The following is a 23312-nucleotide window of genomic DNA, read 5'->3' as shown; positions in this document are numbered from 1 at the left end:
CAAATAATTTGAGGGGCAGGAGGTGCAATGAGAGTTTTTTAAGTGGGGAAAACCACTTTAAATATCACTTTTTGTACTGCTCATCTGTGGAGGCTGTGATACACTCGTCGTGGAGTTACAGGGAAAGCAGAGAGCATGAGTGGCTGCACGTGGCTGTGGTGTAGGCTCTGCCTCTCACCTGGAACTTTGATGTGTTTGCTTCCTGACTCAACATTGACTAAGCGTCCATCCATAATCATATGTTTGTTAGGCTCATTTTGTCTCAGAACTGACCTCTCTTTAGTAGTGAAACGTTCACATTGTAGCATCTTAAAGCAGCTTGACATAGAGAGTTGTGGACCCTTTTCCCTCATGGATGTTCTTATGTGTTGTAAAAGGTAGAATTGAGTAACATTCTAGCACTTGTTGAACAATATTTTTGAGTAAAGTACAGAAACTTGGAATCAAACATTAACCGTAAAACTCACCTTGAAAGCTAGTGATGTATTAAATATTTACCTTTCTGAAAACAAAATTGCAAAGTAAGGTCATTATAGGTGACTTGAAGGGCAGGGGCGGGTATCTGTGCCATTTCGATGTGTTGGAAGGTGGTCTTTTGAAGAAGTATTCCAAGTAAGTGGGCCATTGGCTGGCAGCCTAGAGTTACTTTCTATATGGAGATTTTGGTGGATGGAATTTGTTAAAATGGTATTTGACCTGTATTCAACTTCAGTTTTGGACAAATCCCATTTTAGGCATAATTACATGGAAATGTAAATATAATATGTTTATGCTACAGATTTTAGAGAAATGCAGAAATTTGTTTGGTTCATAGAGTAGTGCAGGAAAAGAAGGCTGGTGAATTTGTGGTTTAAGTTATAGAAACTGGGGTAAATTTTACCACATTCAGTGGCTTAAGAAGGGAGTTTTTTCCCCCAATACTTAAGACAGAGTCATATATCTTTATTGTCTTCATCCTCAGTTTAAGAGTGTGTTTAATTCTGAAAGTAATAAAGTGTTCAAATTGTAGGGGATTTTAAAATGCAGAAAAGTTTTAAGGAGAAAGAAATTACTTATGGTAGTGATCCCAGCCTCAATTTTGGGTGCAATTTTCTATCCCTCCATTCCTCCCTTTCTTCTTTTCTTTAGTTTTTAACTTGAGGACACAATCAGATCTTCCTGTAAATAAAAGTTTTTTCATTGAATCCCATAACATAAGCATTTTTGTTTATTATAAACTGTCATCATTTTAATAGCTCAGTTGAACTGTAGTTCATATAAAGTGAGCCATCCATGGTTTACCAAACCATTCCCTCACTCATTGTTAGACATTTAGAGTTTTTGGGGGAGGTGGGAGGGACATTTTTTGCTATTATAAATGGTAATGCTGAAGGGTGCATATCTGAATGTGGTTTGTGTTAATGTTGTAAGCTAGATTTATATGCAAGGATTTCTGATTAATAATGACAGATATGACAAAAGTGAAAAGGAAATATTTCTCTTGTGCTGTGTATTTAACTACCTAAGACTAAAAATTCCAGTGTTTAAATTTTTGAAATTATTATCCCTTTTCTCTTTGGTCTGTCACTCTTTGGTTTGACCTTAGTCATTTCATAATCTATATTCCCCAAATAATAGTTGATAAATCCTTGAAATATTTATTTTATGTACAGTGGGTATTTTGGATGTTTCCTATCTTTTTGTTTTCTCTTTTCTTGCATTTTAATATTTTCAAAACTTGTCTGATGGTGATGATGACGACGGTTACTTGCCCAGCTGTGTACCATTTCGTTGCCTAAGAAACAGTTCAGTCATGTTTGCAGTGATGTCTGGGGAGCCAAACAGAAGTAGCACGTAGTACTTTTTGGTTTTTGCTTTTAAAGAGGACTAGTGGACACAGAGGTGTTTAATTTTATTTTACATTGTATACCATGTTTTGTGATTTAAATTTGTTTGATTTTCATTGTACTGTAAATTCATAATGACTAGGTAGTTTGGAGTTGGTGGTTTTTCAGGTTCATCTGATTAAAAATACTGTATAAAATCTTGTATAGTACTTTAACTTTGTATGAGACTAATTTTTTTATATTGAATCTTAGGATTGATACAACATTTTAGGTTCTTTAAGGAGTTCCTTAAAGTCTTAAGAATTGTATGACAACAGTGGTTGTAGATAGAGATGGTAGTGTGGTTTCTTTAAAACTTTCTTTTTTTGAACATTTTCTGGGCAAGGACTTTTGCTCTACCAAGGTTATTATGCGTTTAATTACTTAATCGTCATAATAGGTGCTCTATTTTATAGGCAAGGAAACAACCTTAGAGAGAGGTAGTAGAGTCTGATAAACCTTGGTCTTCCTGACACTGGACTCTGCTAGCATTCAGATTATTTTAAATGAAAGATACTTAGAAAGAAAGAAAGAGAAAAGACTGCTTTCTGCATCCGCAGTGGCCTTACCCAGCGTCCCTCCCGCATCAGAGGGCCTCGCTGAGGAGGGAATGACTATATTCCAAAATATTAAGAAGTGAGAGCATTGGCTTGACTTAGGAATTAACTTAAAACAGGCTCCTCTCTTTCTCCTCTAACTTTAATTTAGAAAAGGGAGGTTGTTTGGAGTTATTTGTAAATACCTTGGATCCTTCTTGTGTGCAGATTCCTTTTTAGGAACAAGAGGAGGTGTTTGCGCACTTAAGTTCTATTTTCATTTTTAAAACTGCTCTCTCTAGTGCAGTTGAGCAGTATATTTTAGGATTTTTCTACTGTTTTAAGTTTCAAGAAGTGGATTTTGTTATTTGGCGTGCATACTTTTTGAGAATTGGACTATTTTTTTTTCTTTAAAGCTAATGTTGGGGAAATATAATTAAAAACAAAATCTCCTCCCAACCCAGAAAATCTCTCCAAAAATGTAGAAGGGAAGGAAGAATTTTTATTGATTAAGCATTAAACTAGAATGTGATGTGTATCTCAGGCTATCCACTAAAGAGATTGCAAAGACAGAAACCTTATTCTTTTGTATAGCTAAGTGGTTACAACACTTTACACCCATGTTTTCAAGATAAAATTGCTAATTTTCTCATATCTTTATGACTGGTGGTAGGTTTTGCAATTTGGAGTCAGTTGCCAAATTAGGCCATCCTAGGAAACTGGGAGATTGGGCATTATCTCTCTTGGTGATGACATATCTTAAGGAAACATTCCTGAGAAGTGAGACTGGCTAGAGGCTTATTTGGCTTTTATAAAGATTCAAGTACAGCACAAAAGGACTGAAAAAGAAGTTCTGAAAAAAAAAAAGGAGGGGAAAGAGTCTCTTTCCTTTATTTTCAAGTGGGAGAATTGAACCACTTATTTTTAATTTGCCCTTACGTCAGCAACCTGTATTATAAACCTGTTATTTTATACCCATAGCCAAGGATGCTCTTAGCATTTAGGCTTTGGTTGGAGTTAAAATTAATGTCTTGGATCTCCATAGCATATTTGTTACTGTATTACAGACTAAAAGCTCTTCAGACGTTTTTTAGTTTTATCTGTTAGCTTCCAGGAGTATTTTTGACAGTGTTTTAATGTCACAATATTGATGTTGTGTGGGTGTGTTCTTTTGTTCACTATGGAACTTCATGGTAGTTGCGCATTTTGGGCTTCATGAGAGCAGGAATGAAATCTGGACAGTAATATTTGTAAAGTTAGTAGTATCAGAATCTGTGACACATAATAAAATGAATGAGTTGGAAGTTTTCTGTTACCAATTTTGAAAATATGCACCAGGAAGCTCTAGATGCCTTTAGACTTCAAACTAGGAGGGTTAGCTGTCTGTTGTTACAAGCCTTTGTCTGAAAGAGTACAGCCATATATGGGATCTAGATGCTAATTAGGTTAAGTTTGTTGGTTTATACTAGAACTTGACTGAGCATCTGGTATGTGGCATGTCTTTTTCAGAGTTATCTTAAAGGGACCTATCAAACATGAGTCATGTATGTAATTTAAATCGTAGTCATCAATTAAAATTAGAAAACTTGACCTATTGGCTCCGTAGTATGAACATAAGTTGTCATTGTACTTGGCATGTTAACTGTCTAATTTATCTCTATACAGAATTGTCTAGGGAAGTAAGTTGGATAACTCAGCAATAATTTTGTAATAGTGGAGTTGCGTCAAGTTTTAAAGGATTATCAGCGTATTATTTTGGCTACGGTGTTTCTAGAAAAGAGGTGAATATGAATTGGAAAGATGTCAAGTGTGACACATCAGGCCAAGTTGGTGTATTGCATTTACATCATACTAGGTGGCAGTACAGAACGGAATTAAAAGTCAAAGCATGAGGTAGTTTTTGAAAACACGAACTTACTCATTAGGAGAGTAAGGGGTTATAAGTTCATGTAAAGCATGGTACTGACTTACTGTAGTCTTTTGGTATTAAAAAAGGCCCGGTACGCGGGCCTCTCACTGTTGTGGCCTCTCCCGTTGCGGAGCGCAGGCTCCGGACGCGCAGGCTCAGCGGCCATGGCTCACGGGCCCAGCCGCTCCGTGGCATGTGGGATCTTTCCGGACCGGGGCACGAACCCGTGTCCCCTGCATCGGCAGGCGGACTCTCAACCACTGCGCCACCAGGGAAGCCCTCTTTTAGTATTTTTAAAGCCAGATTTTACTGGGGGGGGGGGGAAATGTAATTTACTTCCAGGAATTCTCCTTATATCTAATTGAATTGTACTAACAACTCTTAAAAATTCCCAATTGTAATAGAGCATAATAAATACTAATTTTTAAAGGGCAGCCCTTTCATACATATACTGTTTTCTTGATTCCCAATAGATAAATACAAAAATTGTTTTTATCAGAGATCTTATTCTGATAAGATAAATATCAGAAAAGTTTGTCAAGTAGGAAATTTCTTAAAGTTGTTTTTAAAAAATGAGTTGTATGTTCTAAAATATTCTCTCTGATTGCTTTTAGGTTACCTAGGGTATGAATTAATACAGACTTGGAAACTGAAAGAACTTAGAATCAGCATTTTGAGGTAAATATGTACATACTAAAGTAGTGTTAAGGTTTCCCCATTCTGCTTTGTTACCTTATTAGCGAAACCAATTTGTGTATGAAATGAGAAAGTTTAACCTCCATGCACGACCTATAGACTAGACTAGACTAGACTAGACACAAATAAGTGAAAAGAAACCACTGCCAATTTGTTTTTCCTGAGCTTGTGGTAGTAGAAGCATTGCAGTTAAGGAGCATAAATGAAATCCAGTATCAAATCTAAAAAAAGCAACATTTGTTGATTAAATCAAGCTTTTCACCTCAGTACTTTATGCTTCCTCATTTATTTTTTTTATTAATTAATTTATTTACTTTTGGCTGTGTTGGGTCTTCATTTCTGTGCGAGGGCTTTCTCTCGTTGTGGCAAGCGGGGGCCACTCTTCATCACGGTGCGCGGGCCTCTCACTGTCGCGGCCTCTCTTGTTGCGGAGCACAGGCTCCAGACGTGCAGGCTCAGTAGTTGTGGCTCACGGGCCTAGTTGCTCCGCGGCACGTGGGGTCTTCCCAGACCAGGGCTCGAACCCGTGTCCCCTGCATTAGCAGGCAGAGTCTCAACCACTGCGCCACCAGGGAAGCCCTACGCTTCCTTATTTTTTGACTTATAATTTTGATTTTGATTTATAATCTCTTAGGATTATTTAGGGCCACCCGTAAATTTAAATTTCTCCACAGTATTGACATTGTTGAACTGAGTTCTTAAATTTTTATTCATAAATGAATTTTATAAAAGAGTTTATCATTAGATTAAATTGTTCTTTGAGTTCGTACTTTTAATTTCCTTTGAGAAATTGAAATTGCTGATGGATTTCATACTTGCAGTGAAAACTTGCTACCGGGTGATTTGGATTACTCAGCCAAGTACTCTTCTGGTGATCTTCTTTACTTCTTTTGTATATATGAACTTAGGAAATGACACATCTCTGTCCTTTTATTTATTTATTTTTTCCATTTCCCTAATCACTGTCTTTAGAATTTATGTACTTTGTTTGATTTCCTTGCATTCATTTTTAAATCTTTCCTCTAACTTTTCTCAAGACAGCCCACGCCCCACCCCAGTCTCTGGGAATTAGGCATGCTATTGTTATAGCTCATTCTCTTGTTCTTTGTTTTAGAATAAGACTTAGTATCCTAAAATAACCCAGATGTCTTTTGTTTAAATTTTAATCCAAAGTAATGGCTTTTTATTCAGCTTTTCATATCCATAAGGCTTTCTTGTAGATGCGTTTATATTTAGTTTAAGTACAGGAGTCTTAAACTTGGCTATTTTTGCATTTATTTTTAGAGCAGAAGCTTGGGTATGCTGTGATTTTCCAATAAACTGCTATCACAATGTCAAAATGCAGTTCAGACAACAGCAACACAGAGATCTCAAACATTAAGACGGTAAATCGGGGCTTTATCGTATGTGGAAAGAGGAAGAGAGTTTTTATTCATGTGTTTTACTAAGTTATTTCTAAATGAACCATATATAAAAGCTATGAAACAACCTCACAGCTTTCGTGAGTGTTAATTGTTTGACCAGAAATTTGAAATCTGTGATTGGAAAATAGTCATGTGGATTACTCTGTTGGCTCTGCTGAAGCAGTTAACCATAGTCAGTTAATCTGTGAAACTATAGAACTTTCACTTACCAGCAGGGATTCAGAGCTTTTCATTAAGACCAAGTTAAGAAAAAAAAATCTATTTAAACACGCCAAAGAAAGTAAAAATTGGCAAAATTATAGGTTTTTCAGTTTTCACATTATTGGATTACTTGTTGACTTTTTAAATGTTGGATTTGCTTTCTTCAAATAGATAGTGTATCGCTGGGGCCAGTCACTGTGTACTAAATGAATGAAAATTAATTTAAATATTGTGACCTTCTGGAAATGTAACGGGGAGGGTTCAATTGCCGTCCTCCACTTCCCTGCAAATTCTCTGTCTTGTATCCACCCTTCAGGGTGAGTAGGAGTGGTGCGGGCATGGATTTCCAAACCAAATACTGTAGAAATAACTTTTGAACTATGATTCTGTTCTGTATGGTATTGTGTGGACATTCATGAATCTCTGATTCAGTTCATCAGATATTTATCTAAATGTACATATGGTACATTATACCAGGTAATAAGAGCTGTAAAGAATGAGACACACATCTAGTTCTCGTGGAGCATGTTTGCCAGTGTGCCAGTAAAAGAATAAGTCGTGTATGTATGTGTCTCTGTGAATATATGCAACGTGATGTAAGTTATAAAAGGCAAATAGAAACTGTTTGAAGGTTTTTATGTCACGCACATGGACAGTATTTGCATTTTACGAACCTGTATTTTTTGTTTGCCATGTCTGGGGTGTGATTTGGTTCGGTAGGTGGTAGGAATATGTGTGAGACATACAGCTCTTGTACTCAAGGAGATCCTAGTCTAATGGGTAATATTTATTTATTTACTTTTTAAAACTCTTTATTTGGAAGTAATTTCAAACGGACAGAAAATAAGATTAGGACAAAGGATACGTGCTTTACCTATTTTGCCCCATTTGCTTTATCAGTTGCACCCATTCTCTCTCTGTATATCTACGTGTAGTTTCTTCTTCTGAACCATTTGAGAATAAGTTGCATACGACGTGACCCTTTTACTCCTAAATATTTCACTATATATTTGTCAAGAATAAGGATGCTCCCCTACATAGTCATGGTGCGGTTATCAACTCAGTGAATGTAACACTGCTGTACCTACAGCCTTGTCAGTGGACTCTGTAATGGTCTTTATGGCATTGCTCTCAGGAAAGGATCCAGTCTGAGGTCAGTTACTGCGTTTAGTTGTCATGTCTCTAGAGTCTTCTTTAATCGGGAACATTTTCATAGTTTTTCTTTGTACTGATACTGATAATTTTGAAGAATATAGTTCCCCCTTAAGGAAATGGAACAACAACAATAAAAAAGGAACATTCTCCTATTTTTTAGACTATTCTAAAAATAGACTTTACTTTTAAACTACTTTATATAGTCTATAATAAATTTTTAACTAAATATTTAAATATTTATAAATAGACTATTTTTTAGACTGTTCTAAAAATAGAACATTCATTTACTTTTTAGACTATTTTCTGGCACTGTCATTATTATTAATGTTGTCTACATGAAAAGAAATGATGACAGTGATAGGAAGGAGGGTTCCTGCTGTACATGGTTTCTGGAGGTGGAAGAAGTGTGTTTGGGGATTTACACTGCTGCCCTCTTTTCTCCTTTGAAAATTTCCATCCACCACCAGGATTTAGGCTTCTTTCCTGATCCCTTCCACCATGTCTTTGTTTGGTCTTGGATTAACATTTGGGTTGGGTGAAAAGTGAGGTGTCAGGCTTAACAATGATAAATCGTCCTACCAGTAAGCAGCCTGGAGTCCTGAAGGACAAGTGCAGTTGTCCTTCAGTGCCCACGGGAATTGGTCCAGGTCCCCTGCAGATGCCAAAATCCATGGATGCTCACGTCCCTTGCATAGTACAGTTGGCCCTCTGTGTCTTTGGATTCATCCAACCAAGGATAGATTCGACCTGCGGGTGTGGAACCCGTGGATAAGGAGGACCATAGAGATATCCCAAGAATGGTAGGCAGGTGGGAAGTGCCTGCAAATCTCTTGGGCCTTCAGCGTAACCTGCTGGATCTTAGGAAGTTAGGTAAAATAGCCTTCCGCCTCAGGTTCTCTGCAGCGGTGTTAAGAAGCTTGAATGGTCAACCTGAGGGTGTTTATCCTGTGGGCCTGTACAGTTGTGAGAAGTGAATGCTGAGTGTAAAAGGGGTAAAAGGAAAGGCTGTTGGGACTTTGATTCAGTAGAGAGTGAGCACGTTATTTCTCATGAAAGACATAGTTCTGCTTGACCCAGGCAAAATAATGACTTGATAGTTTTTCATAATGTACTCTGGAATGCTGTGCTTGCCATCTTCCTCTGAGAGGGATAATGAGAATGGTTGTGCTGTCTGGTCCACGGACACGCCTGCCTTGCTGAGGTCCTTGGCCCTGCAGCCATTTGCCCCTTTACCATTTACTTGAGATCCTACTTGTATTAGCTGGATGTTGAATTCTTGTCAACTGAATTGAGCTCTGAAATCAGAATTTGGTATTATACCTATGCATAAAAGAGACTCTACTCTTGAGACTTCTTGTTGGATTAGCTGCAACAATTTAAGTCACTGTGTTGTACAATGGTTATAAATTTAACATGTCAAGAGATTCAGAGTTTTTGTTGTCAAGGAACAAAGAGTGGGGATTCTTTCTTTCCAGTGTCATAGAGTAATAACAATGAACACTGCAAAGCAGTACAAGGGAGAAAATTCCCTTCTACAAGGCAGGTAAATTCTGCTGCTGATGGACTTTCACGTAGAGATTTGAAACCCTAACCCTCTATCTGCAGGTTAGGAATTTTAAAAAGACTGAATTATTATTTTCTCATTTTACATAATCATTTTTATCTTTGGGGAAGAATATATGCAATATAGAAGAGTGCTTAGATACCATGAAATAACTTTTATTTCACAGAATGGTGTTGCCTTGTTTTAATTTATCTAGGATATGAATAATTTTAAAGATACATATGTAAATAGTTGAGCAGCTGTGCAGTTGTGATAGGTTGTCAATTGAGAAGAATGACCTTCTGTGTTTATGGTCCTTTGATAAAATGACCAAATGTTGGCAGGCATTTGAATCCTTCCTGTGTGCAGGCACAGTGCGAAGTGCCTTCCATACAGTTTTCTCATTATTTTATCAATAGTAGCATCATAGAATTTACAAAGAATGTTTGAAATATATTTACGTATGTATTTACATGTTTTGTATATATACACGTGTTTTAAAGGGCATCGATACTGTACATATTTTCTCTTAAAGGTATATTATGGACACAGTTCTGTGTCAGTAAATACAGATCTGTCTTATGGATTTATAGTATTCTATTTTAAGACTAGACCATAATTTACTTAGCTAATTTTTGATTAATTCATTTTAAGGTTATTTCTTGCTCTTAAGTAATAATGCAGCAATAAATACTCATGTGTTTACCTCTTTGTGCAGCCGCCTAATTCTTTTAGACAGGTTTCTAGGTGTAGAATTGCTGGGTTGGCGAGTACAGAATGCTTGACTTTTAAAACGATCCCCTTAGATCATGAAAAAGCTAAAACAATTATGAAGAGTTTGAAAAGGCCCATAGGAATGATATTCTGATGTTCCTCTTGTTTCCGTGCTTTCTTTTGTTTTTAACCCTGCATGGTTGTGTAATGGTATTCTTTTTCCCTTTTGTAGTAAGCTGTGCTAGAACAAAAATGCAATGAAAGAAACACTGGATGAATGAAAAGCCCTGCTTTGCAACCCCTCAGCATGGCAGGCCTGCAGCTCATGACCCCTGCTTCCTCACCAATGGGTCCTTTCTTTGGACTGCCATGGCAACAAGAAGCAATTCATGATAACATTTATACGCCAAGAAAATATCAGGTACTAATGAGAACACTAATACTGGAGCATTTTCACTAAAATGGAATAAATTAGCATACAGTTGACACAACTTATATAAAACTCCTTTACCTTTTCAAGCTTTCCTCTTCTGATTAATTTTCTCATTCCAGATACTTTTTTTCTTAATAGTCCTTTTCTTTTCTAACATCTGCTGGGTAATTGATTTGATAGTTTTATTGGTGAAATTTCTTTTTCTTTTTTTTTTTTCCCCCTGTGAAAACTTCACTGTTCCTTAGTATCTGTTTGGGTGTGTCTGTCCTCATGATCTGGGTAGGAATTGAGATTGGTTTGAGCAACCTTGGACTGGCAGAAGAACCATGGTTATAGTCATTTCAGTTCATATTATTCTAGAGAAGTTTTCTGTCCCTGTGAAAATAATTCTTAAAGAAATTGTAAATGCCATTTCAACACATTTACACAGCACAGCTATGTGTAACCGGTATTTTAATGTCTCTGATTATTATTCTTATATAAAGATGTAGAACGTATGCTTTTTGAAGGGGCAGATTTGTTGGAGGAAGATTTTAGAAAACAGTGAAATTTTCTGAATTAAAACAAATCCAATTTTCTAAATTCTGTACTTAGATAAGAAGTGTATAATCTTTTTTTCCCCACTGTATTTCTAGGTTGAACTGCTTGAAGCAGCTCTGGATCATAATACCATAGTCTGTTTAAACACTGGCTCAGGGAAGACGTTTATTGCAGTACTACTCACTAAAGAGCTGTCCTATCAGATCAGGGGAGACTTCAACAGAAATGGCAAAAGGACGGTGTTCTTGGTCAACTCTGGTAATAAAAAATTATTTTATCAAATTGTGTGGAGGAAAACTGGATGAGATTTTATGGTTAAGGAGATTTTTTCTGTGGGTATTAAGTTAAACTCTTGAAAGTATAGAGTGGTTGATGAATAATGTGTTTGTTGAAGCAGAAATATCATTCTGTCTTATTTCTTAACTTTATAGTATTTCTCTTAAATGTTAGTCATCTTACTTCATAGGTGTTAAACTTCAGCTTTTTTCTAAAACGTAATTGCATTTAATTCCGATTCTGCATTTTTTTTGAAGGATTACTTTCGGAATATAATCTGATCTAAGTAGTTATTTTTGTTTTTGATGTTTTAGCTTCACATAGTGTATCAAAAGGTGCTTGATTATGAAATAGGTAACTTTGATTTATGATCTTGCTATACCAGTTGTAGAAAGAAAGTTAGATGCTTAACTTAAAAGTTAGATATTCAGTAATAGTTTAAAGTACTGGTTTTTATGTGTTTGGGATTAGATATTAAACTAAAGAGTATAAAATGTGAACGTAAACTGCTCGGGTACTAATATAACCATGTCACTCCTCTTCTTTTTTTTTTTTTTTAGATTGTCTCAGCATGTGATGTTCTCATGTGCTTTAAATACATATTAGTCTGTCTTATTTCTTGGTGATACAGTCTGATTTTATTGAAGAAAACAGGAAGGGTGGATCTGGAGTAGTTGCCATTCCAACCTAGAAATTATATTCTTAGATTGGGGAAAATCACCTTTAAAGAAGGAAGGTGGTATAAGGCTCTCTGAAGTGAATGACAGAGGGTGGGGTGGTGAGTCTATTAAGTGTGTTTTGGGGATTACTGTGAAAATATGATTTTAAATTGGCTATCTAAATTGGTGGTTAGGTGTAATGTATAATAATAAGGATTTCCTGAACTGTTTAACTGTTAGTAGTCCAGAGAGCCGTTTAGGGAGGAGTTCTCGTATTTACACGGCATATTATATTTGTAATCAGCAAACCAGGTTGCTCAACAAGTGTCAGCTGTCAGAACTCACTCAGATCTCAAGGTTGGGGAATACTCAGACCTGGAAGTAAGTGCGTCTTGGACAAAAGAGAAATGGAACCAAGAGTTTACTAAGCACCAGGTAAGACTTGTAGAGAATTTTCACTTAATAAATCTGTACAAGTCCTTGGTTTATGAGATGATCTGTAGCCTTGGTTGTCTGAATTAGGTTTGAAAACTCTACTTTTCTGTACTTTGTCAGCCTAGAAGCTAGCCCTCATGCGTTTTCTTACTATAATCTCATCCTAAAGCCAGGTAAATTACTGACATTTATTGCTCTTATGCGATAGAAAAGAAACAGCTTTTACAGTATGATTTACTTGCTTGAAAAACACAAATTCCTATGACCTATTTCCATCTTGCAGATAACTTGCTTTCACAAAGTTTATTCTTGAGTTAAATGTCTTGAAACTGGAGACATTTCTTGGTTGAGGTCTTAGCGTCTTTGATGGAAGACTTCCTCGTAGACGTTTCCATGTAGCCAGCTTGTGTTGAGGGCCTTTCGTGCGTTGGATCTGAAGTGGTTAAGGGATGCTTCCTAACTAAGCTGAGCAGTCCCCAGTTTGCTAGTATGTCTTACATATTGGGGTAAAGCCCTCACTAGTAAAGCACTTAAAATCCACAGAATGATAAGCCCCTGTCTGCTTCCAGAAAACCTTGTCAGTTTGATGGGGAAAAACTGTGATAAAACTGATAGGTCTTATCAGTCAAAATTATGGCTCTAGGAACCTAAAAACCTGAAGTAGATTTAGTAGATTTATCATAAAAACATGGTCTCCATTATCAAAATTTTCTTTCTTGTCTCTTTCCGCGTTTTCCTAATTTTACACCTTGGTTCTCAAGTACGAGCTTCCATACGTTGAGGATTTGGGTTTTAATTTTTACGGATGAGTGTCTTAATCTTCACCTAAAATACAGTGGTTCCATAATCTGATTTCATAGAAGTGTGTCCAGGCAGGTGAATGGCATGTGTTGTATACTGATAGCAGTTTTATTTTAGGTTCTCGTTATGACTTGCTATGTCGCCTTGAATGTTCTGAAAAATGGTTACTTATCACTATCTGACATTAACCTTCTGGTGTTCGACGAGTGTCACCTTGCAATCCTAGACCACCCCTACCGAGAAATTATGAAGGTAAGTTTTTAGATTTTATCAGTCTTAATAATGCAGGTCAAATTACTGAGTATAAGCAATGTTTTTATAGATCAAAAGCAGTGTTAGTTACCAGTTTGGGGAACTTGGTTCCAGTGTAGGAATGAATGAATGAATATTAAATTAATGTTCATTTAAATCTATAACCTATAATATTAAACTGTAATAAATTTATAACAAGTTCTAAGTCTATAATAAAAATTTAAACATAATATAAATCAATAAATTATATGATCTATCATAAGTGAATTCATAATCCATCATAGCATATTTAAATGTTCCTTTTTGATAAACTGATCTTTTAAACAAGCTACAGTAATTCTATAAGGGATAATTTTAGTATTTGTTAGGTCTTCTTGACATGTTTTATTAGGATGCTGTCTCTTTGGTTAGGGCCTTGCAAAATGAATCCCTTACTGTCAGTGTCTTTTGTTTTGTTAGCTCTGTGAAAATTGTCCATCATGCCCTCGTATTTTGGGACTAACTGCTTCCATTTTAAATGGGAAATGTGATCCAGAGGAATTGGAAGAAAAGATTCAGAAACTGGAGAAAATTCTTAAGAGTAATGCTGAAACTGCAACTGACTTGGTGGTCTTAGACAGGTATGCACTTCGTATTGACTTGGCTTTAGTGAGACCTGCTATGACGGTTTTAGGCCTTCAGTCTCAGTGCCTTGCAGGTAGTCTCTAAGGGAACAAATGGCTACTAAAAGGAAAGAGCAAGACTAAGAATTCCTTATCAGGACAGTCATCTTCGAATGCAAGAATCTGACGTTATTTCCACAGAGAGTAACGGAGGTGTTTCTGCCTTAAGAGGAAGTGCTGCATAAGCGCGGGCCCATCCTATTTGCTGGTGTTGACGAGGACTGGGGAACTCTGGAAATCGGCGTCCTTTTCTGCAAGTGTGGACACTTTGTTGTTTTGACCCACGTGTCCCACATGATGCTTTGAAAGAGCATTTATTTATTTACAGGATTCAATATTTTACAACCTGCTTTAAAATAATAGGAAACACCCTCTAGTTTGGAAAGTGGGTGTGAATTTCTGAGAAGATGTTTATGACTTTGAGGTTTGTCTCTTCGAAGGGGTTGCTATTTCGAGTTTCATTAAAACGTGCAGACACAAACAGCCTTTTTGATCTAAGTTGGTGGAAGTGAGCCTATATAAATGAGGTTTTTAAATAAATATAATCCAATTCATATTAAAATACCCTTATTAGATATAGCCTTTAACAAGGTTAAAGATTACCAAGCGGTGGTTCTTAGAACAGTTATAATAGAGATGACTTATTTCTCAGGTTATGAAGTTAAGTCACACGTGGGTTTTGAGTACTGGCTCCACTAATTGTAAGCCATGTGACTTCAAGTGAGTCATTTATTGTTCCTGAGCCTGTAAAATGGCATTAGTGGTGTCAAGGGATTCTTTGATGACATGGAAAACACCTTGTGGTGTACCTGTCATTTAGTAGGATTTTGGAAAGAGTTCTCTTTGTGGAGTGAGGTGAAAAGGTAACTTGTAGATTCATAAAACTTACGAATCCAAATGTAAGGTGAAATACAAATCTCATGGCCTTAAGGACATGCTGTTTTCTGATTTTCCTGAGCTAAGACAGTCTGTGATGTAGAAGTGAAAGGCTGTACTTTTGCTTTTATCTGACCTGAATTAGATTGGTAGGCCTGTACTACTTGAAGTCTTTAGGAGAAGCAGTGGTATTAGAGTGTTTGGGTAAAACTGGTTTAAGTAATCTGTTGAGTCTGGCATTACCTAATTCTCAAAATGTGACTCTTAAAAATTCTCTTTGGGAATAATGAAAACTGTAGTATTTAAATATGTCTTTATTGTGTTTCTTTTCCTTAATTAATTATTATATGTGCTTTTAGGATTTTGTGTGTTGTTCTGGTTGTCGTATTATGAAAGTCATGAAAGATCCAATTACATGAATGATAATGTAATTGACTGAAATTTGGGGGAGGTTTCCTTATGAAGATATGTTAAAAACACATTAAAAATAAAATTGACATTTGCAAATGCTAAACGTTTTCAAATAGTGTGGAAATGGATAAATTTAATGGTAACACTTCCTCTCTATGATCTTCTCCCCTCCCCCTTCCCTGTTTCTGCTTCTGAGAAATCATCATTATTGAGTTTCTTGAGTATTTTGACTAACATTGTTTCTCATTCTGGATGATGCCTAAGGGGGCAAAAGATGAAAGGCTAAACCTAAAAAACCAAATGAAAAACCTGGGATGATAATGCAGTAACAAAATTCATATTGAGACCTAACAGGCAAACACAGTACGGATAGAAGGAGCACCACTTTAGGAATGCTTGTTGTGAGCCTGCTTGTTATTCCAAATGAAAATAGGAAGTTTCTTTTTTGGTTTAGATATATAATGGATTGTAATGCTGTAGTGAATTTGTGTATTGTGTATTGACAACTTTTGTTTCTGATATTAAAGATATACTTCTCAGCCATGTGAGATTGTGGTAGACTGTGGACCATTTACTGACAGAAGTGGGCTTTATGAAAGACTGCTGATGGAATTAGAAGAAGCACTTAATTTTATCAATGACTGTAACATATCTGTACATTCAAAAGAAAGAGATTCTACTTTAATTTCTAAACAGGTAAGCATATACAAAGTAAGTATGGGGGGTATAATAAAAGGCTTCTGTTTATTTTTAATGTTGAAATGAATATTCTTCTAATGAGGCTGTTTTATATACATTTTAGTTTAAGGCCTTACCTTCTTATCTCTGGACATTTTTCATTGAATGTATTGCATTGGGTTGAGTTTACTATTACCCGACAGACAGTTATATTATTAAATATAGACCTCCCTGGTTTAAGGAGATGTCATGATTATTTAAGTATAAGAAGTGAGTCCAGTTTTTGTTTTTTTTTTTTTTCTTGGTCAGATGAATTAGTTCCTGATCAAACCCCCGGGCTGAATGAATTCTTCGGCTCTTTCTTTGTATGTGACTGGATATGAGCTCGTCATCCCTGAACAGTGCAGCTTTGAGAAGCAATTCCTTAGGACAGTGGCCTTCAAAGTGTGGGCCCTAGATGAGCAGCTTCCCTCTGGAACTTTTTAGACATGCAGATGACAGGCCCCACCCTTGACCTGCTGAATTTGAAGCTCTGTGGGTGGGGTCCAGCAGTCTGAGATTTGACAAGCCCTTCAGTTATCCCGATGCCATTAAAACTTGAGAACCGTTGTCCCAGGACTTTGCAGCCAGTTGTGAACGGTAGCACTGTACTGAATCTTAAGTCTTAATTCTCTCCTGCTGGTTTTCTTCTGGAGCAGCAGTGCCCAGGCTCTGCTCAACACTTGTCTTCTCATTAAGTCCATGGTCAACCCAGTGTGTCTTTTACTTGCCTGCAGAACTGGCAGTCCCTCAGTTTTTAGCTTTAATATGGATTTACATTCTGCTCTGAGCTCGGCTTGTAAGATGTGGCACTCTGGGCATAGATAAAGTTCAAGGAAAATTGTTTTGCTTTTCTTTGATACCTAAAATAAAATTACATACTCTGTTGCATTTGCATGTACATATATATGTATATTCTGCTACATAGTTCTTTGCATATTTACCTAGAAGTAAATGACTCAGTTGTACTTCGAACTAATCACAGTTCTAAAATTGCTTTATTAACTGTATACAATTGCATCTTTTAATTTCTCTTATTTGATTATTTTCGCTGAGGAAAACAAAAGGATGGTTCTGGGCGTATACATGAAAAAGTAGAGCTTGAAAAGACCATTGGCCTTTCCCCCTAACCTTGGGGAATTAACCTCAGTGTTTATATTAGAGGGGTAAATTTATTTTGAAGGGGCAGACTAAAGACAACTTAAATCCCAGTTAAACTCCACATGAAAATAACTGCATGATTATTGTTTAGCATTTGGGCCTTTACATTGTTTTGTAGATACTCTCAGACTGTCGTGCGGTATTGGTAGTTCTGGGACCCTGGTGTGCAGATAAAGTAGCTGGAATGATGGTAAGAGAACTACAGAAATATATCAAACACGAACAAGAGGAGCTGCACAGGAAATTTCTATTGTTTACAGACACTTTCCTAAGGAAAATCCATGCACTATGTGAAGAGCACTTCTCACCTGCCTCACTTGACCTGAAATTTGTAACTCCGAAAGTAATAAAACTGCTTGAAATCTTACGCAAATATAAACCGTATGAGCGACAGCAGTTTGAAAGCGTTGAGTGGTATAATAACAGGAATCAGGATAATTACGTGTCTTGGAGTGATTCTGAGGATGATGAGGAGGATGAAGAAATTGAAGAAAAAGAAAAGCCAGAGACAAATTTTCCTTCTCCATTTACCAATATTTTGTGTGGAATTATTTTTGTGGAAAGAAGGTATACAGCAGTTGTCTTAAACAGGTAAATCTCTAAGATTAACATTTTTTCCATAGTAGAACAGGCAGCTTTTTGTTTTGTGAAGTGATATGTTGTAATAGCTTTAAGAGCTACCAGAAGGCTTTTATGTAAGTGTCCTGTACTTGGCACCATCCTCATAACTCATGTGTTACGCTATACTGGGATTGACAGGATGTTTATATATACAGTAGCTTTCCCCGAAGGCTAGATTTGATATGACTGAGGTTTTTTCCCCTAAAGGGTGCTAATCTTTTCTAATCCATTAAAATAGAGTGCAAGTGTAGAAAAATTGTTACATTACAGTAAAGCATTCCTTGCTTTATATTAATTGTTAGATTCAGTTAGATATTTACTAACCTGTGACTGTGATGTGTTAGGCATTGTGTTGAGCATTTCACACCAAGCTTTCTCCTTCAGGTAAATCTTAAAGATAAATTTTATCAGGGTGTTACTGCGGCTAATTTTTCTGTGTTAGCTTTTTTCCTTACCAAATGTCGATTCAAATTGGCACGTTTGCAGTGAAAAGTTTTCAACAACTGGATTTGAAATTTGGATTGGTTCATAGACTACATATTAAAATTTTCTGAATCAGAGGAAAATAAAAATGTTAGGGAGGAATTCAGAGGATATTGGCAGAGGTGACGGCGAATACCAATTAGGTTGTGAATTCCCACCCTACCCCCTTCTTCAATAGAAGTGTATTTTTCCTGAATATAGACCCAGCTAGCTGAGGAGCTACACTTCAGATTTGTGTCAAATGGTCACTTACTGTATGGTTCTTTTGACTTGTGGATGGATGCTCTACTATTTACAAGGGCCAAAAAGGGTCCTTATTTTGCACTTCAATCTACTTTTCTACAAGATCCATTAATTGGCCAAAGTTGATCCCTAAGAGCCTTTTCTGCAAGTATTGATCTCTGAGGAGAAATTAAGCTTTGTTTCCTGAGGTAATTTGGGATTTTTTTTTTTTTTTTCAAACTGCTCTGACTGTTTGGGGGCCCCCAGAACTTACCTGAATAACGAGAAATTGGACTCTGGGGAGGTCATCTGGCGGTTTTCGGCCTGGTAATTTTCATAGTCATTGGGCCTGATCCTTGTGATGAATATGAGGTAAAGTAACTTCAGGTAGTGAATTACATTGGAATCAGAAGTTTAAGGTTGGAAAGGGACTTCACTGACTATCTCATCCAACCCACTTACTTTTATAAAAAAGAGAAGGGCCTCAGGAGGAAGAGTGATTTGCTCTGAGTTAAATTGCCAGTCAGTGGCAGAGACAACTCTAGAATCCTGATATTCTGCCTCCTAGTTTTCAGTTCTTTGTGTAATCATAATGCCCTTGGGTATGACGGTGCATTCCAGTGGGAAGGCTGCCAGGAGACAGTCCAGGGAGTGCGTATCTGTTCCGGTTGTTTCTTAGAATGGGGGAAAGGCATTTTGGGGGTCAGAAAAGTTTAGCGTTGGCACAGTTGTAAGCCGAGTTATAGACGTACTCCCTGCCCCTATACAGGATGGTTTAAGAATTAAATACGTTTTCTGGGGCTTGGAGAGAAGTCGGGGTTCATTTTCTTCCTTTCCCCGCTTTTCTGCCTGCGTTTTTAAGTGTAGAGATGTACTCACTTTCACTGCAGGAATATTAGCCTGAAAAGGTTTATCAGAAGTCAATGTTGTTACTTCCTGTTGACTTTGAGGATCAGATTAGTTGTGATCAACTTTCATAAAATGTGGCTGGAATTCAGTGTTGGATGATGAATCAGGAGCGGTTTGAGGCTTGGCTTTATGGGCAGCTAATTAAATATACAATAGAGGTCTTGTCCCGGTAAGCTTTTTAATAAGCTTAGAAAAACTTCCTGCAATCCAGATTCTTTCCTTCCATCAGTTTAATGGGAGGAAAAACCCTTCTTCAGTGAACAGTTTAATGGGAGTACAAGCTATTGTAATACACAGGCAGTTTTCTATTCTCCTAATTAAAAAAATAAATCACAGCTACTTCTATATATAATGTAATATGTGTACAGTCTTCTGTTTATAGTTTTTCTTTTGCCTTTTGTGTTTAGGGCTTTATCATTTATAATTTACCTTTATATATTTTTTAAAATTTCAGAACAGTCCATGAGGGAAGAAGGTAGATGTTTTTACTATATCATAGATGAGGAAAATAACACTCAGTTTGTGACCTCCTAAAGTAATGCAAGTATCAAGTGGCAGAAAGTGGTTTCCACTCTCCAAGTCTAGAGCTCTTTTCAGTGTGTAATTTACTAGTATTGTGTGACTTCCACCAGTTTTTCCATTAATGTCCTCTTTTTAAAAAAAAAATATATATATATTTATTTATTTATTTATTTAGGCTGCACTGGGTCTAGCTGCGGCACACGGGATCTTTGTTGCGGCATGCAGGATCTTTAGTTGCGGCATGCATGTGGGATCTAGTTCCCTGACCAGGGATTGATCCCAGGCCCCTGCATTGGGAGCGCAGAGTCTTACCCACTGGACCACCAGGGAAATCCCTATTAATGTCCTCTTTTTAATCCAAGGTGTACCAGAGTTCATTTAGTTGTTATATTTCCCTAATTTCCTTTGGTCTGTTACAGCGTCTTCTTTCCTTGTTTTTGATGACTTTGATACTCTTGAGGAGTACTAGTCAGATATTTTGTAGAAGGCCTCTCAGTTTGAATTTGTCTGATGTTTTTCTCAGGATTAGACTGGGTTTTAGGATTTGGAAGAATACTACAGACGTGAAGTGCCCTTCTGCTCACTTCGTCTCAGAGGGGCTCATGGTATTGACACAGAGCATCACTGGTGCTGCTAGACTTCGTCATGTGATTATGATTGCGTTTGCCAGTTTTCTCCACTGTAAAGTCATTGTTTTTCTCTTTTCTTAATTCTTTGGAAGCAAGTCACCAAATCTAGTTTATTCTGGGGAGGGAGGGATTCAGTTTCATTCCTGGAGAGGGGCTTATATATGTATGTTACAGAAATTCTTCTGTAAGGAAAGTGTGTCTCTTTTATCCTATTTATCTGTTTATATTTGTTGAATCACGTTCTTTTATCATTATGAACTCGTGTTTGTTTATTTTATTCTTCGGTTATAATCTGATACTAGTTTTTTTTTTTTTGTATAAGTTGTTCCACCCTGGGCCGTTGGGGGCTGTTTGAGGTTAACTCCTGTGTCCCTTTGACATGCCCTCATCCTTTTGTTTTTTGAACACTTCCTTACTTTCTGGCACTTCCAGGCTCATCTTGTATTTTTCTTGCATAGGATCAGCCATCTCTCCAAGGAGCCCTGGTTCCTTTTATTTCTACTCACTTTATAGGTGTATGTTTTGTGCAAGTTATTTACCTTTTTAAAGTCTCAGCATCTTCATCTATAAAATAGTAATAATACCTCCCTCTCTTACTGGGTTGTTAATAAGAGACACTGTATATAAAAATGGCAGTCTTACCACCTGACATTGTACTTGGGGAGGCGGTATGCACACACACATGCACTGTGACCTGTGGGTCTGTGCCAGCTGCGTTGAGTGAGATACAGAGATTGAGGGTAAGCATAAACTCTTAGTTTTAAGAGTAAGTTATGTCCTCTGAATGTCATACAGTTATATTCATAAACTCTTAGTTTTTTATGTCTGCTGAATGTTATACAATTGGCCGTTGAATTTTAATGCTTTTAAAGTTACATTTTCTTAGTAGTTAATTTTCGTGGAATTTTACAAAAACTTTGGTTTCGGGTGAGTTTGAAATTAGGAAAAAAATAACCAGTTCTTTGCTATAGATTGTTTGAGAAACTCTGTGCACTAGAGAACAGCATTCTTTATCAAACAGCTTGCTTGTGGAACAACTCACATAAACTCAGTATAAAATTAAAAGAAACAAATAAGACTCTGTCCCAGCAATTCTGTGGTACTGTGAAATCTCTAGGCAGTGTGTGTTACTCAGTAACAAGCTCCCTGACAACAGTAGACCTTGTTTTGTTTCTCTGGAAGCCCATAACTTTGCAGGGATTTCTTAAATTTATCTGATAGAGAAATTTTTCTCTTTAAACGTTGTCAGCATAGGTATATAGAATTCAGCTGTTGCTTATAAGAGACCTTTTTTTTAAATTAACGTGCACATTGTTTCTTCTCTTCCCGGCAGTCCTGGTGAGAGTCTGGTTAAGGAGAAATAAAGGTACTTGTAGTGCTTCTGTTTCCCAGCTAGTTGAAGTCTACCAGATTTATTTTTTTAGGCAAATTAAAATACATTGTATACCTAATTAGGAGTAACGTGAAATGCATTTTTTTAAACCTCTGTTATGTTCAAATTGATGCTAATTTACATAAACTAAAATTTGGAAGTATAATTTCTAAGATAATTAATTTCATATTTTAGATTTTGGGGCATGCTGTTTGCATGTAGCACTGTTTTCTGTTACTGACGTCATAAGTTTATAATAACTAAACGAATCTTGGAACATATTAAAGAAGTTTCTGATTTTGAACTTTTTAAGTACTTGAACTATAGAGCAGACTCTCAAACTAACCTAGACACACAAGTGTTTTACTGATTTGGAGGCAGGAAGATATTCTAGATGGCCCTTCAAGGTTTCTTCCAGGGCTTTGATATTAGCCTGTTTCATGTACTTATTGGGGGAAAAAAAAAAAAAAAGAATGGTTTGACTTAAAAATGCAATTTTCTATTAGGAATTTATACTATGTTGTATGACTTCAGAAGAACCATATGGAATCGCTTAGGTCAGGTGTGGAACCATTTATCCTGTGTGCTGAGTTTTTGAATGTGGATATTTCCAAAATAGCTGTAACGGCAACACTAACTGTTAACCTTCTGCACCCATGTAATGTGAGCCCGTCCTGTAGCTCTTTTCCGTTTCTTAGTGGAGGACCCGTCTGAGGGGACAAGCTTTCTGGGTTAATACAGAGGTGCAGGCAGAAAGGGAGATGAGCTCGGGAGTATGTGCTCTTTCCTGACAGGATGGGGTGGGAACTCCCTTGGCCTTGCAGTGCCGAAGCTCAGTGGCCTTTTATGCAGAACTGTGGTCAGCGGCCTGCCCAGGGACATGAGTGTTGGGAATGGAGATGCTGAGCAGTGGATGGAGGCATCGCTTTCCCTAGAGCCGTGCTTCCAGTGGTACAGAGTGCTGGAGTAAATCTAAAAGAAATAATGCACTTCTTTTCATGCACAGCTGGAACTCTCTTACTATGTGCAGAGGAGAATGAAGTATTCCTTTGGGGTATTTGGTACTTTGCGTAAGTTTGGCCGTGGACGCAAGGGCATGACCATCGCTGCAAGCTGTGTGTGTGCTTAGGGAAGTGCGCTGAGAAAGAGTGTGTGGTTTTTTCATTATAAGACTTGGACTAAAGCCAAAATACATGAGGAATCCATGTTCCTCTTTGCCTAGCGCTGTCCCCTCCTGGGCCACATTTCTATGAAGGTCATCACTGCCAAATTAGAAAGTTTGAGGGAC

General features: G+C 37.0%; 1 protein-coding gene across 2 annotated transcripts in view; it reads left to right on the top strand.

Moving 5' to 3' along the window:
- The window catches only part of DICER1 (dicer 1, ribonuclease III), a 68625-nt gene that overhangs the window by 14221 nt on the left and 31092 nt on the right, over window positions 1-23312 (top strand). The window contains exons 2-10 of one of the 2 annotated variants that reach the window (XM_029237210.1): window positions 4925-4988; window positions 6291-6391; window positions 10276-10464; window positions 11112-11274; window positions 12256-12386; window positions 13305-13439; window positions 13899-14059; window positions 15916-16084; window positions 17385-17857. In XM_029237210.1, the coding sequence (XP_029093043.1) occupies window positions 10321-10464; window positions 11112-11274; window positions 12256-12386; window positions 13305-13439; window positions 13899-14059; window positions 15916-16084; window positions 17385-17857 (1376 nt within the window). In that variant the 5' untranslated portion in view covers window positions 4925-4988; window positions 6291-6391; window positions 10276-10320. The remainder of the gene's footprint in view (window positions 1-4924; window positions 4989-6290; window positions 6392-10275; window positions 10465-11111; window positions 11275-12255; window positions 12387-13304; window positions 13440-13898; window positions 14060-15915; window positions 16085-17384; window positions 17858-23312) is intronic. The other variant, XM_029237209.1, reaches the window with a different exon arrangement.

Source organism: Monodon monoceros, unplaced genomic scaffold (assembly GCF_005190385.1).
Source record: "Monodon monoceros isolate NGI ecotype Baffin Bay Population unplaced genomic scaffold, NGI_Narwhal_1 Super_Scaffold_21, whole genome shotgun sequence".
Taxonomy (NCBI): domain Eukaryota; kingdom Metazoa; phylum Chordata; class Mammalia; order Artiodactyla; family Monodontidae; genus Monodon; species Monodon monoceros.
The sequence above is the reverse complement of the archived record's forward strand: the minus strand, read 5'-3'. Positions and strand labels throughout refer to the sequence as shown.